At 32.2% G+C, this 18187-nt stretch overlaps 1 protein-coding gene across 1 annotated transcript in view; it reads right to left on the bottom strand.

Annotated features, from left to right (window-relative positions):
* LOC149576928 (purple acid phosphatase 2-like) overlaps positions 1-18187 on the bottom strand; it is a 76664-nt gene that overhangs the window by 48764 nt on the left and 9713 nt on the right. Inside the window, exon 3 of the mRNA XM_089820834.1 lies at positions 9240-9351. Coding sequence (XP_089676960.1) covers positions 9240-9351 — 112 coding nt within the window. The remainder of the gene's footprint in view (positions 1-9239; positions 9352-18187) is intronic.

Raw genomic sequence — 18187 nt, 5'->3', positions numbered from 1 at the left:
TTTGGTGCAATGGCAACCCCACTCTAACAAGTGGTATTAGAGCTTGGTCACATGTTTGAATCCTCAGACCCTTGGGTAATGTTGAGGGGGAGATTGTTGGAAAAAAAATTAGCACTCCCCTAGGGATTCATGACAAGGCTTAACTGCCTCTTGTGTACTATAAGTTGAGTGATTGTATCAGGCATTGATAGATCAATCTTTTGGTGCAATGACAACCCCACTGTAACATGCTACCTCTCTGATCAATCATAAATATAAGCCTTTGTTGAAGATCATTCAAAATGTGATTCATTTGAAATTCTTATATATTAATTAAATTAATTCTGACAAGATCTTGCTTAATTTTTTTTGTAAGCTTACTAGAGGGCATTATAATAATTAGACCTCTGCACTCCCAATTATTAGTCACATAAATTCTCTTTTTCCCTAACTTATTTAAAATATATGTTCTATTATAACGCGTATGTACACCCCCCCGCCCCCAAGAGATGCAAATTAAAGTTAAAATAGTCATAACTTTATACTTTAAATATCTAGTCATCATATCTAACCAATAGGAAAGCCAAAAAAGGGACACATCATTCTTCCCCATGTTCATTATTTTTCTCCCTTTCCATAAGGGTGAGGATATCAGCTAGCAAACTTGCCATGTTTTGCCAACACTTTAAACCCTGGATATGCAACCCCAAGTTAGCCATAGTGTCTGCCACTCCATTACCTTATTTGTAAGTGCATAGGTATCTAAATTTGTTAGGAAGTGCCAAATGTCACCCATCATGCCAATAATGGCCCATCTAGGATTTGTATACCCTTTCACAAAGTCCACAATCACCTTCGAGTCTCCCTCCACACATAGGTGTTTCCATCCAAGGCTGACAATCAGATATAATCCCCAGTAGAGAGTCATAGCTTCCACAACATTATTAGAAATGTTTCGAAGACTTCTTGCATAAACCATTAGCTAGTTACCTTCTAAGTTTCTAACCACCCCGCAACTCACAACACATCCTCCTCTCGTAGCCCATTCAAAGTTGAGTTGTTTGAACATTTCCTCCATTTTTATATGGAGATTGATTTATAGAGAAATCTTTAGTAAGATGTAGGTCCCATTCCTAACAATAGGTACAATAAATTGGTATATATTTCACTATTCTCAAAGCCACAATTGTTTCCTCCACTCAATCCTTAAGATAACCATTTGATATATGTTTTTACCTATTGTAACATGTACACCATATCTATTGAGGAGATGATTACCTTATCACCTATTGGATTACCAATCTCCTTACTTCCTTTAAGCTTTCTAATAGTTCCATGTTTATATTTATTTCAAGTTTTCTCCACATTTAGGCTTCAATCTGGTAGGTCGATTGAATCATGTCTACATATATTTTTGAAAATCTCTTCTATCCAATATGGCTTGGATACCCTTATTCAATCTTAAAATGAATCATCCCATCTTCTATTTTTTGTCAAAGGTTCAATTAGTTTTCTGGCATACTTCCTTAAATTTCCTATCATATTCTTTGATGGATATTGTGCCTTGGGTTAGATTAATTTCTCATTTTTGTAAAACTCCATGGGGGGAGTTTTGATGTCTCAAAGTTTATATGAATTTAGTTTTCATTCCATTCCACATGCCTTAGTGTTATGGGTAAGTTTTCACATACCCCTCTACTTCATCATCCCTTAGTGATCCTATGAAATCCAATAATTTGTCTTTATCAATGAGTCTATTGTTTCTCTCTCAAATAAACTCCAAGAGGAAGTTGTGATATTCAACATTATTTGTTTCGATTTCAAGACAAATATCTTGATGGTGGTATCCATGTTGTAAGGATTCTTTTAATTGGCCCGCTAACTATAGTTTGTCTGCTAGTTTCTTTAACTATTTAAGGTTTTCATTCATTATTGTTGATATAAGATTGATTTAAAGTGAAGAACCTGTAATGGAACAATCATTATTTTGTCAATGATGTCAAACCTGCTACCTGCTAGTGAGACAATTGTTTTTTGGTCTAAAATCCATCATTTAGTTGATTGATGAAGAGGATTTGAAAAGAGGAGATAACAATAGCACCTAGAGAAAGGTTGAGTTATTTGGTATGTAAAAGAAGCACTAAGATCAAGTAAAGAATTGATACTATAGTGTATTGTTTATCTACTTAAAGTCTGAAATGAAGGATTACTCAAGTTAAGACTGGAAGAAGATTGAGTATGAAAAGTGTATGCCAAGCCTTGCCAAGTAGTTAGTGCAAGCCGAGCAGAAATCGGTGGAAGCCAAGTGAAAAACAAGAGGTGCAAAACAAAGATGAAAAATAGTGCAATCCAAGTGATTTCTAGTGTATGCTATGTAAAGTTTAGTTGATGTCGAGCATTAGTAAACTTTAGTGTTTGTCAAGTAAACTAGTGTTGGTTGAGTAATTGAATAGTATAGTTGTTGTGTGACAACATATTGATGCTGAGTGCTAGTAAATGTGTAAAATCAAAGAATTGATGAATCTGAGCTAACTACTTTGTTTACTTGAATTGTGAGAAGTGTGTGGAAGATAACTATGATGAGTTGGTGGCACAGAATTCAAGGTAAACCATTTTGAGGTGAATTCAAGAAAGATTGTAGAAGTTTCTAGAGGAACCAAATGGAAAAGTGGGTAGATTCATTATATCCTACCTAATCCTACCTAGCCTTAAAATGGATGATTGTGGTTAAGCAACAAAAGATCTTAATTCTCTATTTATAGAGATAGCTAGTCAGAAGCAAATGTTGTCATGTGCAAGACCCTAAAGAAGACAAAAAGTCTAGGGTATTGCTTCATTCAGTGGCCGAAAGGAAGTGACTGCAATTGGCATGGAAAGAAAGAAGGCTTAAGAGTATGAATGCTTGAAGGGTGAACAAGCTATCAGAGCTTAAGTGTGTGAATGCCAAGCAGAATGGAGGACTGAAACAAAGATCTATAATCTGCAAGTGAGTTGTAAAGTGTGTGAATGCCAAGCAGAATGGAGGACTGAAACAAAGATCTATAATCTGCAAGTGAGTTGTAATTTGTTATCAAGTCAAGCCTTATTGTTACTTTCTAATCATTGTATCATTCTAGGGTAAATCCTTTGGATTAAGGTTGACCTAACAATAATTTGTAAATCCTTTAACTAGGTGACATTCTAATAGAATGGTCTAAAGTCCTCTAACAAGCCTCACTCCTAACAAGGTGATTGAAATCCTTTAACCAAGTCACATTTAACAGTGTGTATTGTAACCTTTAATTGGTTTGGCATTTTACAGGGCATCACTTCAGAAGAGTGAGAATTAGTAACATGTTACTGGTGGTTTTTCCCAAATTGGGTTTCCACATAAAATCCATGTGCCAAATGTGTTATTGAATTTATTATATTTCATGTTTACATTTCTGCAAAGTTGTTTTGACCTAGGACAGAAACCTACAAAGTTTATGTATTGTATGATCCAATGGATGCATGCATGATAAGGTTTTATGAATATGGGTCTACTAAGCATTGAAAAGTTTTATTTGAACATCTGGATCTTGGATAACTAATTCATCCCCCTATCACTTATTCTAAAGATTCCAACAATTATTTCCTCTATTATTATTATTCTTAGAATTATTCTCTATTACCCTAGTCTTTCTAATTTGTTGTCTAAGTAATATTATCCTAACATCTCACTCCACAAGATCACTTGTTTGTTGTGTCCTTTGGTTTTCTCTTATTCTTCTCTATTTTTTCTTTTTTCTTTCTTTATCTCAATTCTTTTACTCTTTTTTATCTAGCTAATAATGGTCCTATTTTAAGGAATATGTCATTTCAAAATTTATTTTGACTCCTTGATTTGTAAAAGACATTTATTGATGATGCCTCTTCATTCATTCTTTAGTTACTTTAATATTTTCTTAATCTCCTTATACTTAAGTTAGCTAATATTTCCAAATTAGTAATAAGGAAATCACTTTGAACCTTTCATCTAGCCAAACTATGACATCAATGAAATCCTTGTTAAAGGGTTGTGGTGGGGTCCTAACAATAATCTCCTACTTTCTTCATATATCTCAACAGTTGTTTGTATGTCACTTACCATCTCCTATATTATCTCATATTGTGGATTTAGATCCTCTGGGATATTTTCTTCTCTAATTCTCTTTATGTTTCCTTATTTTGTAGAAACATCCATAATGACGCACTCAACAACACCGTTAATGGTGTGCTCATATCTTTTTCTATGTTTTCCATGTCTACATTGTTTGTCTTAATCTTATTTACTTTCTATTAGGACCAACCATTATGTCTATCTTAGTTTTCATTTTAATGTCTCTTGAGTTCTTATTATCACTTTTTGCCAAGGGTGCTTCATGTTGATTTCTTGTGTGACCCCTACATTGCATCTCGTTGGTGGCTATTAAATTAGGTGTTTCAATTGCACATCTCTTCATTATCTTTGAGACACTTTCCCCCTTTTCCTTTCTCTTCTTCATAGCGCCTAGCCCCCTCTCACAAGTTAGATGTTAAGGAGATAGAGGTCTACTCAATTTTCTATGTTTTTTCTTTTCTTAATCTAGTATTGATAAAAAATTGAAAATTGTGTTTTGAAAAACCTGAATAAGACTGATTTAGGGTCCTGACAATGGAACCAATGTTAGCAAGAACTTGAAGGTGACAAACTGATTTTATCATTTGTAAATAATCTATGCTAGTTGTAGCCTATAACCCAAGACATAATTCTATAAAATTAGAAATCATAAATAATCTCTAGATCTACACTTGGTACTTAATCATAAAGAACCATGCTTTGTGCAATCTTAGGCCAAGAAAATATCTTTGTATTGACATATCAATGAGAATGTAAATTCCTCATATCTTCTAATTATTCTATACTTCTATATTCTATTCTCCTTCATCCAAGTTACATCATTCTATCATTTATCATCACTTAGTGATTATATATCATGTCTACATACTTATAACTTCTATTAGGGACATGATCCTTCAATGGTATCCTATCCTATCTCTAAGTTATTTATTTTAGATTATAGCCTTGTCTCTCAGAACTAGTGTTTGTGTCTTAAAAAAAACAAAAAAAAATGGACTTGTTCTCAAGTCAACTACTTTGATGGCAATGTTTCACTTTGGCTCCATCGACATAACATTATAAGATGTTTCTTAGTGGCTCTAACTGGATCCCTCTAGATTCTAGAATATCATCTTGGGGTGTTATCATAGGCCATGATCATTGATCATGTTTTACAATTGAGTTTTTATTTTGTTGATCTAAACATTATATGCTATATCAAACATTGATTGCCCCCAACATACTTTGGACTATACTGTGTGAGATCTATGAAGACCCTCACATCTCTTCATTACTAGAGGATCCTACTATAAAAAAAATCATTTTCCTTGCATATGAAAATTGGATACCCTATGATGACGCTTTCGACAAGCTTAATATGTCATAGGTCTTGAATGTTTCAGTGAATTGTAGGATTATCTCCTAGTTCCTACTCACATTGAGATCTAATCTCCTTCTTCTATTATTTTATTCTTATCTTGGTATCATCAAACATCTATCTATCACTGATTTAGTGCAATAAGACACTCATCTCCTTCCAAACATATCTACTTAATGTTTATATCACACAAACATATAATTCTTGTATCTAGAGTCTTAAAATGTAAATTTGGAGAATTATCTCTAGGAAATTCATCTCCTCTTTCATAATACAACCACATTAGGCTTATTAGAACATCTTCATCATCTATAGATCTTGCTCTATATTAGTTTTCATGGGTTTTATGTTATCATCATATCATCCCAACATAGAACATTTGAGTAGTTTTCAAAGGTCCCCAGTATTTGGATTCAAATTCCTAAATTTTCTAGTTTATAAAAATGGATTCTCAAATCACTATGGTCTTTTTTCTTCCTAAGGAGAGAAATGTTATTTGTTGTTAGTGAATTATTCTCTATCTTCAAGCTTTCAACACAAGTATAGGAGCTACATCTTACTAGGGGAATCCTTGTTCTCATTTTCTCTCTCCTATGAGGATACATCTACTAGAAAAGTGTGTGGCAACATTAATCCTTGAGGGGTCACATTGAGTCCTATCCTTCTTTCATTAATTTATCTATTTTATTTTCTCTTTTGAAGGAGTTTTTCTCCTTCTCTTTGATTATGAGATATTATCTTTGTTTGTACATGGGTATCTCATCAAGCCTTGTAGGTAAGACCCAACCATGCATCCATCATTGCATTCATCATGAGGGTTTGATTTCATCCCTAAGTTGATCTTAAGAGGATGTTAAGGAGTAATTAAGATAATTGCCTAGTTAATTTTCTACAATAAGATCACTTATTACTTTATTACACTTAAGATAAACTTAGGAGAATTTTATATTATTAGATTCATCTAATTATAGGTCATGTTATCTCATACATAGGATGATGACACTAAAATTTAATCCTCTCTTAGGTTTTAGATCTAGGGTTCTATCTTTAAGATTCTATAATTATATAATAGACTCGTCATAATCTATTTAGGTTTTATGTATCTATTCAATATAGACAATTTAATCACACTCTCTTGAGTCAATCTATCTCAAGGTTGCATATCATATAATCATGAATTTCTCTCTTCAAATGTGATAGATGCTTTTATATGCACTCATTGTAATTTATCTAGGTTTTCATATATAAATGCGATAAGGGAATATCCATCATACTTTCAAGGATCAATCTCTCTCTGAATTTTACATAACACACCATCATGAGTTTATCTATTTAGATGGGAAATTAGACATTTTCGTTGCAAATGATTTTTGGGAGATATGGGGTTAACTATCAACCCGAATAGTCATGCCTCTATATGAGAAAAAAAAGTTGCATTCACATTATACATGTCATACCATCAAACACATTACATTAATGTAAGTAGATTGTACTTATACATACATAAATATGGTATAATACTAATACCAAATATTTAAAGGGTTGTACATTGAGATCATAGATTTGAATGACAATAATTATTGGAGTAATTAGGAAATCACTATAGTGATTAATTAATCAACCATCAATTAACCAGGCCCCTTATTACTTTCTTACACTTAAGGTAAAATTAGGAGTTCTTTCCTATTGTTAGATTGAGCTAATTGTAGGTCAAGTTGTCTCAAGTCATATGATTAAAGACACTTTTCATACTATGTGTTAATCCTTCCCTAGGGTTTCATATTTATGTTTTTATTAACATCTATTATATATAATGAATATTCAAAGTTGTAGAAGCCCTTTTATTCACTCCACATCTCTTCAAAATTTGACTTGCAGTTACATTGCCATATATCTACAATTACTCAATTTCATAATTTTTAGGAATATGATGTCTCATCAAAGTGATTAGCTATTCACGTAGGTGATATGACAATCTCACAATTTATTTCAACTCCTTTGCAACCAAAGAACTTGTACAGGTGATGGAGTATGATGGATAGCCAATAAAATATAATATATGACTTATTCTAGAATATCTATGACTATGTAATTCAAAGAAAATATTATTTTTTGATTTTTTGATCTACAAAGAATCCATGATAAGCCAAAACTTTTGTAAGCCTATATTTGACTTCTGCATGAAGCCAACAAAGAGAATTAGATGATTGTCCCCTCCAACTCTTGATAATACAAGAGGGATTTTGTCCTCAGGAAAGATGTATAACCAATGCTTTGCAACAAGAGGTTTTGTAAATTGGTCTAATGATAGACTAAATCTTTTTCTCCAATATTATTTTTAAATATTTCTTCCATCCAACCCTTGATATTTTTTTGTTTGAAAATTCATCTTTATTTTTCATTTGTGATTATTAATTACATTTTTAATAGTTAATATTTATTTTAGTTGAAAATTCACCACTTTTTCACTTTATAATTTTCTTTTTCTTTTTAGGTGCATTAAATAATAATATGATTTTCCATAGTTGAGACTTACAGTATCTTTTAGACAAACTAATAAGTTATTAGTATATTATTCTTATATAAGTCTCCTCTTCACTATTTAGATACTCCAATTTGATTTAGTTAGAAAAAGAGTAAAATAGGCATCTATATAATACTAACCTAAGGTTCAAGGCTTGTATCATATAGGCAAGTTGTGTAGCTTTTAAAGTCTAACTAATAAGGGAATTATTGGTATAGTTCTAAACTATCCTAAATCTTTTGTTGTACCCCAATCAACTTGCAAGATGATCCTATCAAGATTTATGTAATTCAACTAACAAATTACAAATACCTAAGTCTGATCTTTCCAAGATTTTTGTCAAAGTATGAGATCTCAGATTTCAATCACTAGAAGTATGTTTGGTCCAGAGGAAAAAAATCTTTTGGTACACATTATGTTAAAGGATGGGGCAAGGATAGACCTTGAAAGGGTCAAGGTCACAAGCCAAAACAGTCATAGGAACTCAATCCTTTTTAGGGAAAATCATCTTTGTTATGAAGTTTGTTCCAAAATTTATTGAGAAGACCAAAGAAATATATAAAATGATCAAGAAAAACAATGGAACAAATGGAGTGTAGAACTAATTAAAGAATTCATAAACATCAAACAAGCAATATTTGAGCCACTCCAACTATTCAAAGATGTTGAATCTATTCTACCTTGCTTTTGTTGAGAAAGGAATTACCACCTTTGAGATTGATAAAACCTCAATGGATAGTTGGTGCAATGCCACCTAACTTCTACAATGGTCTGGTGAGATAAGGAGATTTAATTATAATAAGTAGGAACATAAGCTAAATGAATGCAAAATAAGAAATATGGAAATAACTCTATCATATAACTTGATAAAAAAATATTGAGACTATGAGAAACTAAAAAGATGACAGCTAAGACTAAATGTTGGGTTCCATTAGTCCTTAGTGTGGGATAGTTCCATGAGTCAATAACTAGAACATCAATGCAAGATGCCAACACGACATGCATTTTCCATGAACAAATATGGTACAAAAAGTCATAATAGAACAATACAGAGATGAAAATAATATACTAAAATAGAAAGTATGCTATGAGAAACTAACTAGAAAGCTAAATACATGATGAAAATAACCATTCAAAGTATGGAAGAATGAAAACAAGAGATCTTACAACCCTTTTGAGAACCAATAAAATGTAGCTAATGATACAAAATTCAAATAATTGATAACACAAAGTGGTAATTGACATTCTCATAAACATACCAATGAGACCAAATGTATATGGTGTGTCCAAACCAATTCTTGGAGGGGTTGAGAATGAAAACTCCCGTGTTGTGTTGCCTAATCCAATCTTGTAAAAATATTTGGTGTCATACTGCAATCTCATTCAAACAAGAGTTAGCAACATTACAAGTAATAATCGGTCTTCAAACATATAGAAGAGAAAAATCAGAACTGCCACTATGAAATATTAGAGCACAAAGTTGAGGAGAAAAAATAAAATTTGACGAAAATAATGTAACATCACTCCTCAAATCTCTTGCATAGAATTGTAAAAATATTTGAGTATTATAAGTAGATTCAATGAACTATTATATCATATTCGTGTTGCAAATGATAAGAGAAGAACTCTCATTTGGTTATTTATCTGATTTTAATTTATTATTCAATTTTTTATATTGGACTTCTCCAATTAATAGTGTGTAATAATATATAATATATAATGTCAATCGAAGGCAAGGGCCTACAACACAATGGTAAAATGTTAGCCTCTTATATGGGAGGTCTCAGGTTTGGGTCTACTTGAACTTAACACATAATAATAATTGATTTCAATAAATAAATAAAATATTAAATAAACAATAATCTAGACTTTGACCCATTATTGATCATACCAAGAACAACTATTAAGCTATAAAAACTAATTTTTTAAAAATAGATTTGTTTTAATCAATAATAGAATGATATTTTAATAATAAGAAATGATATTAGCATAAATAATTTTATAGAAATGATATTAGAAAATGATTTTTGTAATAGATATTATTATTATATTATAGTAATAAGATAATGATATTAGTATACATAATTTTTTTATTACTAGAAAATGATTATAATTAATGTTATTATATTTTGATATTATATTAATTAAATAATTAAAAAATCACACACACACAAGTTGTTATAATAGATAGAAATTTACAAATTATAACATCATCTATGACTTAGTTTACAATATAATACTATATTGACTTTATAGCTATATTCATTGTTTACATATTATATAAAATAACTTATAATAAATCATAATATTATATATTATAATTATTTATACTTATTAAATTAATAAAATCTTTCTAGGATTCAAAATAATAATGTATATTTATAGATTTGATTATAAATATATTAATCAATTAGTAATTTTATCATAAATATTTATACACTTAAATGTCAATACATAGAGAAAATTTCCAACACAAAATATGTAAATGCTTGTCAAGTTTAACGAAACAATAATTGCATAAATGTTGTTCCCATTGTAGAATGTCTTTGTACTAATTATCTCAACTTCAATTTAAAGAGACAATCTCCCCTATTGTCTTTATGAATAGAGTGTATTTTTTAAAAAAAAAATTGACACTTATGTTTGTCTTATTTTTTTTGCGATCAAAATGGTTTTAGATTGTTGCACCTTGATTTAATATATTTGCATCCCATCTATAGATTTTTTAATATTTAAAAAAAAATTATTAAATGATTTTGTAATAGTAAGCTCATTCTATTGATTGTTTAAGTTTTGTTGATTTACATCGTAGGCTATTTATGATATTAGTATTAAAACTCTATATTGTCAATTACTATAGGTTGTAGACAATTTAAAGTCTATAAAGGAGACCAAACCTACAATCACTTTTCTCTTATAAAAACTTGTATTCAATAGGTCTATATCTATCTCTTTAAACCAGTCTATGTGGTTCCTATTTTGGGTAGTTAAGATCCATGAAAATTGAAAGAGTATTATGTTACACACATTGTCATGAAACATGGTGGTTACCTAGCACATGTTATGTTGTGTCTTCTCCTATACTTGACACATGGATGTTGGTCACCATGTCTTCCATCTATTTCCTTTCCTTCCTTCCTGTTATTCTATCATAATTAAACTATTAATCAATTTTCTATCATAATTAAACTATTAATCAATTATAAATATAACTTACATACTATCTAATATTATATAATAATTTATAAATTGTATAACAATAGTTTATAATAATATTTCAACAACATTGTAATATATAAATGTAACAATATATTAACATTATTCAAATTCTATTTAATATCATATAATAAATAATATATTATATCAATACTCTTTTGTAAATAATATTCATTAATTTAATATCATATCTAATGATAGAAATAATGGATACTATTATATATACATACATACATAACAATGTACATGTGTAGATACCTATTAAATTATAAGTTTAGTTTGATTGTGAAATAGAAAATCAAAGCTAATGTTAATTTATTTTAGAATGTGATTATTAACATATAATCAAAATAGTACTTTCATAGTTAAAAGGTTTTATATGAAATTAAAGAAAATCAAGTATAAACATGAAGACAATAATGGAAAAATATTATTTAAGACTCTAAAAGGAGAGAAACAAGTGCAAACAAGAGAAGTAAAAAGAAGGGGTGATGATACTAAAGCGCTCTCTCTCTCTCTCTCTCACACACACACACACACACACACACATGGAAAAATATTATTTAAGGACTCTACGCACGCACGCACGCACACACACACATGCACACACACACACACACACTCAATCTTTGTCCATTATTCAAGTTCTCGCTTCACCACTCTTCATTGGGACAATTGTGACATAATAAACATCATTTCTAATTGTCCTACCAATTGATACGATGTACTACACAAAAATTGCAAAAAAAATTAAAAAATTAAATTAAATTGACCTTCCACACCTCTTTGATGTACCCATTGCATTGAAAGGTGCAATTTGTACTTAATAAATATTTCTAAGAGTTATTAATGTTATGATTTTTTATGATTCTTTATTTTTAGTTATGGAGTTATTGTGTTTGTGAAATAAGTTTTATTAAAAACATAAATAAAACATATGAAAAAGTGTGGAAGAAAGTGTGTTTTATATGAAATTAAAGAAAATCAAGTATAAACATGAAGACAATAATGGAAAAATATTATTTAAGACTCTAAAAGGAGAGAAACAAGTGCAAACAAGAGAAGTAAAAAGAAGGGGTGATGATACTAAAGCGCTCTCTCTCTCTCTCTCTCTCACACACACACACACACACACACACACACACACACACACACACACACACATGGAAAAATATTATTTAAGGACTCTGAAAGGAGAGAAACAAACACACACACATGGAAAAATATTATTTAAGGACTTTGAAAGGAGAGAAACAAGTGCAAACAAGAGAAGTAAAAAAGAAGGGGTGATGATACTAAAGCTCTCTCTCTCTCTCTCTCTCTCTCTCTCTCCACACACACACACACACACACACACACACACACACACACACACACAAACACAAACACATGCACAAGCACATGCAGACACACACACACATGCACACACACATGCACTCACACTTGCACCCATACGCACGCACGTGCGCGCGCGCACACACACACACACATGCACACACACACACACACACACACTCAATCTTTGTCCATTATTCAAGTTCTCGCTTCACCACTCTTCATTGGGACAATTGTGACATAATAAACATCATTTCTAATTGTCCTACCAATTGATACGATGTACTACACAAAAATTGCAAAAAAAATTAAAAAATTAAATTAAATTGACCTTCCACACCTCTTTGATGTACCCATTGCATTGAAAGGTGCAATTTGTACTTAATAAATATTTCTAAGAGTTATTAATGTTATGATTTTTTATGATTCTTTATTTTTAGTTATGGAGTTATTGTGTTTGTGAAATAAGTTTTATTAAAAACATAAATAAAACATATGAAAAAGTGTGGAAGAAATAGGTAGAATTATGTAGTACGTTTTACATAAGTATAGGTATATAACTTTAATTCTCACTACTTATATATGCCATAATTTCAATCCTTAAATTGTAGCAACTATATCATTGGTTTGATGGTTTCTATTTTTTACTTTGTCAAATATTTTGCCATCAGCATTTTGGATCACACTCCAAGATCCATCATTGAGATGATAACTCTTATCATTAATCCAAATTTGTTGGTACAATTTTTCTACCCCTATGAATCTTTGCCTTAGTCCAATTCTTTTTTGTCATGCTTGTAATTTAGCACTAATCAAGGATATGAGATTTAGGGGGCTTACTTCTAGTAATTCAAGTACTTCCATTTCTACAACTATATTATATTATTGCAAGGTCTACATTCACACACACACACACACACACATATCATAACAATTTACATGTATTATTTTGTCAAATAAACATCAAACATATCTCTAGGTGCTACTTTATAGGTTACTTTGTTCCCAAAAGTTTTAATTGAAATATATATATATATATATATATATATATATATATATATATATACATGCAAACATGCATATTTACATACATCCATGCACGTGTACACACATACACATATTATTTCTATTTATCTATCATTATCTTTTTCAATGTGGGTGTATGTGCACGTGCATGTGTGCATGACTCTTCGTATGTAAGCATATATGTATGCATGTATGTGTATACATGCATACATAGATTTATATGCATATTCTTATGCATATGTATATATAAATCTATGTATAGTTGTATGCATATATATACAAACTATTAGTTCAATAGAGACTATTATATTTGAACTAATAGTCTCAATTGAATAAGGTAACCAACATTATCTACTTATATAATTATCCCAACTATTAATATATATGCAATATATACATATATACATGTGTATGCATGCATGCATGCATATGCATTACATGAATCTTTTGGAAAATATAATTGCAACATATGAATATGAGAAGAAATGACCACCATGAGGTTGCCCCATACTTTAGTTTGTCTAAATACACGCATACATTACATACACAACTTACACAAGATGGAGTTCACTATATTTTGACAAAGAAAACTAAAATTTTAGATAAGAGAGAAAAATACCACCATGGGGGTGCCACATAATTTGTGTTGGTGTTTGAAAATGTTACCGAGTTTTCAATTATCCTCATGAGAATATGACATATCTAGGGGTAGCGAACTCCCATTCTCAACATATTATTTCAAACACAGGGCCAACTATAAGGCTTGACCCTTCTTCTACTTCAGGCTCTGCTAAACCTAGGCAGGTAGACCTCATATTCAAATGATATCGTACCAATGCAAAAACGTATCCCTGAATCTATTAAGTAGATTTTACCCTTATTTCTCCTAATGACTCATGAAATGACACAGATCTACAGTAGCTAAATGCAAAGCTATGAATCTCATAAGCTGAATGAGGGTTGAACATTTAGGTCCTTCAACATGAAAGGGAAAGAATGTTTGATTAATAATGTTGAATTCAGCAAAACCTCAGATATGTAGCAGTAAGACCTAATGATCCTGTAAACTAATCAGTGCCTCATCCATTGGGAAAATCTATGAATAAAAAACACACATATGGATATCTAAGACATATTTATATCTTTAAATATACGATCTATCCATTCACCTTGTAAATGGACATCCATGTTCAATCTGAATCTCATTCTTACATGATATCCTTCTCAATAAACTTGCAACCCTGTTGATTCCCTGAAGCATTTACATAACTCTTTGAGTCATAAGCAACAATAAAACAACATACAGCCTTAAGGGACTGCAACTATGACCTAAGCTCTTTGTTCAAAGATTATAAAATATTGAAAATTCACTGAGACTAGAGACAAGAATTAGAATGAAACTAATGAAATTCCTCTGCTCTTTGTATTATTTCCTTGAAATTATACAGTCATATGCATGAAATGAAAACCTAGAAAACACCTAACAGATCTGAACTATCTGTATTATCCTTCCTAATGCTATTCATACAAGAGAGAATATGCTGAAGAAAATGGTTTCACAGTAAAACATTGGAACCCTGCTGGTATTATCTAGAGAAAACTACCAACCCTTGCAAAAGAGAAGAAGGAAGAAAGATATAGGAAAGAAGCCATTCTCGGATTGAATCTATAATTGACAAGTGTCCCCTCAGAATTCCTTCCCAAGAAACTAAAAAAGCTTCTCTCTACCTTCTCTCTATAATTGCTAATCATATCTTTTTTGTTTTGCCTCTCAAATGCAAAATATCTCAACAAAGACAAATATCTGCTAATGAATCCGGATATGTGCTAATTTATCAAATTGAAGCCAAAACATCACAAAAACTCAAAAAAATCTGATACAATAGTCACTGAATACTTTCATGATGTTTTTCCACTGAATTTTGCAACTGGTGACTTGAAACACCTGATAAAACATGCCATTCAATCTCTGAGAGAAAACCTTCTGTACCATGAACTAGCTGCTTCCTATGCAGAAACTAACTGCATAATCAAAAAATTCATTTTCTCTCGATTTCGGCGATATATAACATCGCATATCTAGCCTTCCGAAAACCTCCAGAAAGTCATTTCGAAAAATACTCCCCTGGCATAACTATCAAGTCTGCATCCTTTAAAATTTAAATTTTCAAAAAATTTGAAAATATTTAAAGTTCAAACTTTAGAAAAGAAATGCCCTTTTGAAATTTTTAAAAACCTCATGTGCATTCTGAGAAATAATAAAAAATATTATTTATTATTATTTTTTTGAACCTCTCCATACCCTCTGACTTTGGGTCAACCCTCTGTTGACCAAGAACCACGTGATGCTCCGTGATTGGTCAAACCCTAGCGCCACATCATCGCAGGCTGGGACCTGTTGCCACATGGCGCTTGCCCGCTTTCCCGCTTTGCTTAATGATCGAACACTTCTGTCTTGCAGGGATGCGCAGTCCATTGATCTATCCATGTGGCGCAGTCTCAAGCCTCCAGTCTTGATCTGCTAATTTGGCGTCACCTCATCGCTAAGCGGGGCACGCTGCCACGTGGCAGTAGCTCGCTTACCTGCATTGCCTATCTAGCATGCATCTTGGTTTTGCGAGTATGCCGCCACCATTCGATCGGACACGTGGCATCATCTCGTTGCATCTGGATTTTGGATGCCATGTCATCGATCTCACATTTTCATTTAAAATTTTGACTACCATCACGCTAACATCACCTCCAGGTCGACTACACGGGCCCCGTGCATGCTCCATGGCTTCCAAAAGCCTCATGCTTTAAAACACTACGCATTTGCAATTATTTGTATTTAAAGATTTTAAATTCCCATTTCCTAGCCAATGTGGGATAATGGGAATATCACTGTTTCCACTGCCCTACGAACTTGATGGGAGACCTAGGCACCCTCGGATCAAGAGGACCATCAATCTTCATGATTGATCATTAAGAAACTGAAAATAATCGCCTACCTATGCGTGAGATTATTGTCTCTGACATTTTACTTTCGCCACTACCTTCTCATGCATGGATTTCTACCTTTATACACAACATTAAAAACTATGGCTTCTCCTTCCAACAGTCGCCTTCTCCTTTGATTCGTGTGTGCTTCTTTGATATGTCGTGGAGAATCCTTTCTTATCATGCGTGAGTTTTTTTTTACATGGGCAGCTTCTTGCAATCATCTATGTTAAGACTACTATTTCCTTCCATTTTTGATGCTGTGGATGGCTTTAAACTGGCGTGAACCTTCAAATCAGCTTTGCCTTTTCACTTTAGCCAGCTCCATCCCTTTTTTTTTATAATCAGTGGCTTCATCTCACAACTCTTCACGTGGGCTTTGATGTGCTCTGTCAACGGGCTCCCTGCATTATGTGCACGTTCTTCTATTTTATTTAACTTGTAGCCTTTTGCTTAAACTGCCTTCTTTTATGATGTCAATTCTCCATATTTTTCTTTGACTGTGTCCTTCACAGCGGTGAGAGACCCCTCTCCTTTAGCGTGGGGTGTTCTTTCTTGTATTGAGCGACTTTGCACGTGAATGACCTCTTCCTCTCCATGCGATGGACACCTTTAGCCGTGGCTTCCTCATTCCTATTTGTTGAGTCTTCCCTGCTACAAACTGTGGCTTCATCTATAGATACACCCCTTGCTCCAAACTTTTTGTCCCTGCCTTTGTTCTTGCCATCAAAACATAGGCATCTGCATGCAAGTCATGGGCCATATTGCTGAAGCCATGGACTTTCCTTCAATCCTTGGGTGGCTCTCCTGCTTCCATCGTGGACTATCTTGCTTTGCACATGGGCTCTGCCAACTACCTTTGTTCACATGTGGAGCCTCTCCTTTTAGCGTGAATTGCCTCTTTACTTCTTTGCTGCTCTTCCAACTGCCTTTGACCTGCAGTTTTTGATCATATGGTGGATGTCTTCCCTTCAAATTCACAAGCTTCCTCGTCCCTACCGTTGCTTGTACTCTGTTAAAATCAAAATATAGTTTTGAAGTTTTTAGCACTGGGGTAAATTCTATTTCTCATCACTTCATATAAAAGGTTCAATGAAAATGCCTCTTTTGATTTTCTCTCTCTAATGAAATAAACAATCAGAGATGTATATATATGAACAATAAGTGAATAACCAGCACACTTCATGCTCTCCAATGTCTCCTATGCCTCATTCAATTGACCTGACTTGTGAAATAATCCATTCTCTAAAGATCATCAACATACTTACGAGCCTCTGTTAATTGGTTGTTCTCACACAAACATGTGAGAAATAGACCACAAAGTGATTTATCTAGCATAAACCTTGCATGTAGCCTTTCTTGAAACTTTTTGATTGCTTCCAATATATTTCTTCCTTTCTTTCCACAAAGAAATGTAATGAGAAGTTTATATGTACTTAGATTAGGCTTGCATTTATTAGCTTTCATCTCTTCATATTTCTTTAAAATAAGGTCTATCAAGCCAGTTCTTCCATACTGGATCAATGCAACATTCCAGTCCAATTTATAAGTGAGGCACCATTGAAATATGTTTGAAAATTTTCAACATAATACTCATAACAACAAGCTTCAAATTAGGTGATTTCTTAAAATTTCCTTTAGAAGTTTCCCC

The sequence above is a fragment of the Cupressus sempervirens genome, chromosome 1, assembly GCF_028749045.1.
Source record: "Cupressus sempervirens isolate cs-2001-9-10 chromosome 1, ASM2874904v1, whole genome shotgun sequence".
NCBI lineage: Eukaryota > Viridiplantae > Streptophyta > Pinopsida > Cupressales > Cupressaceae > Cupressus > Cupressus sempervirens.
The sequence above is the reverse complement of the archived record's forward strand: the minus strand, read 5'-3'. Positions and strand labels throughout refer to the sequence as shown.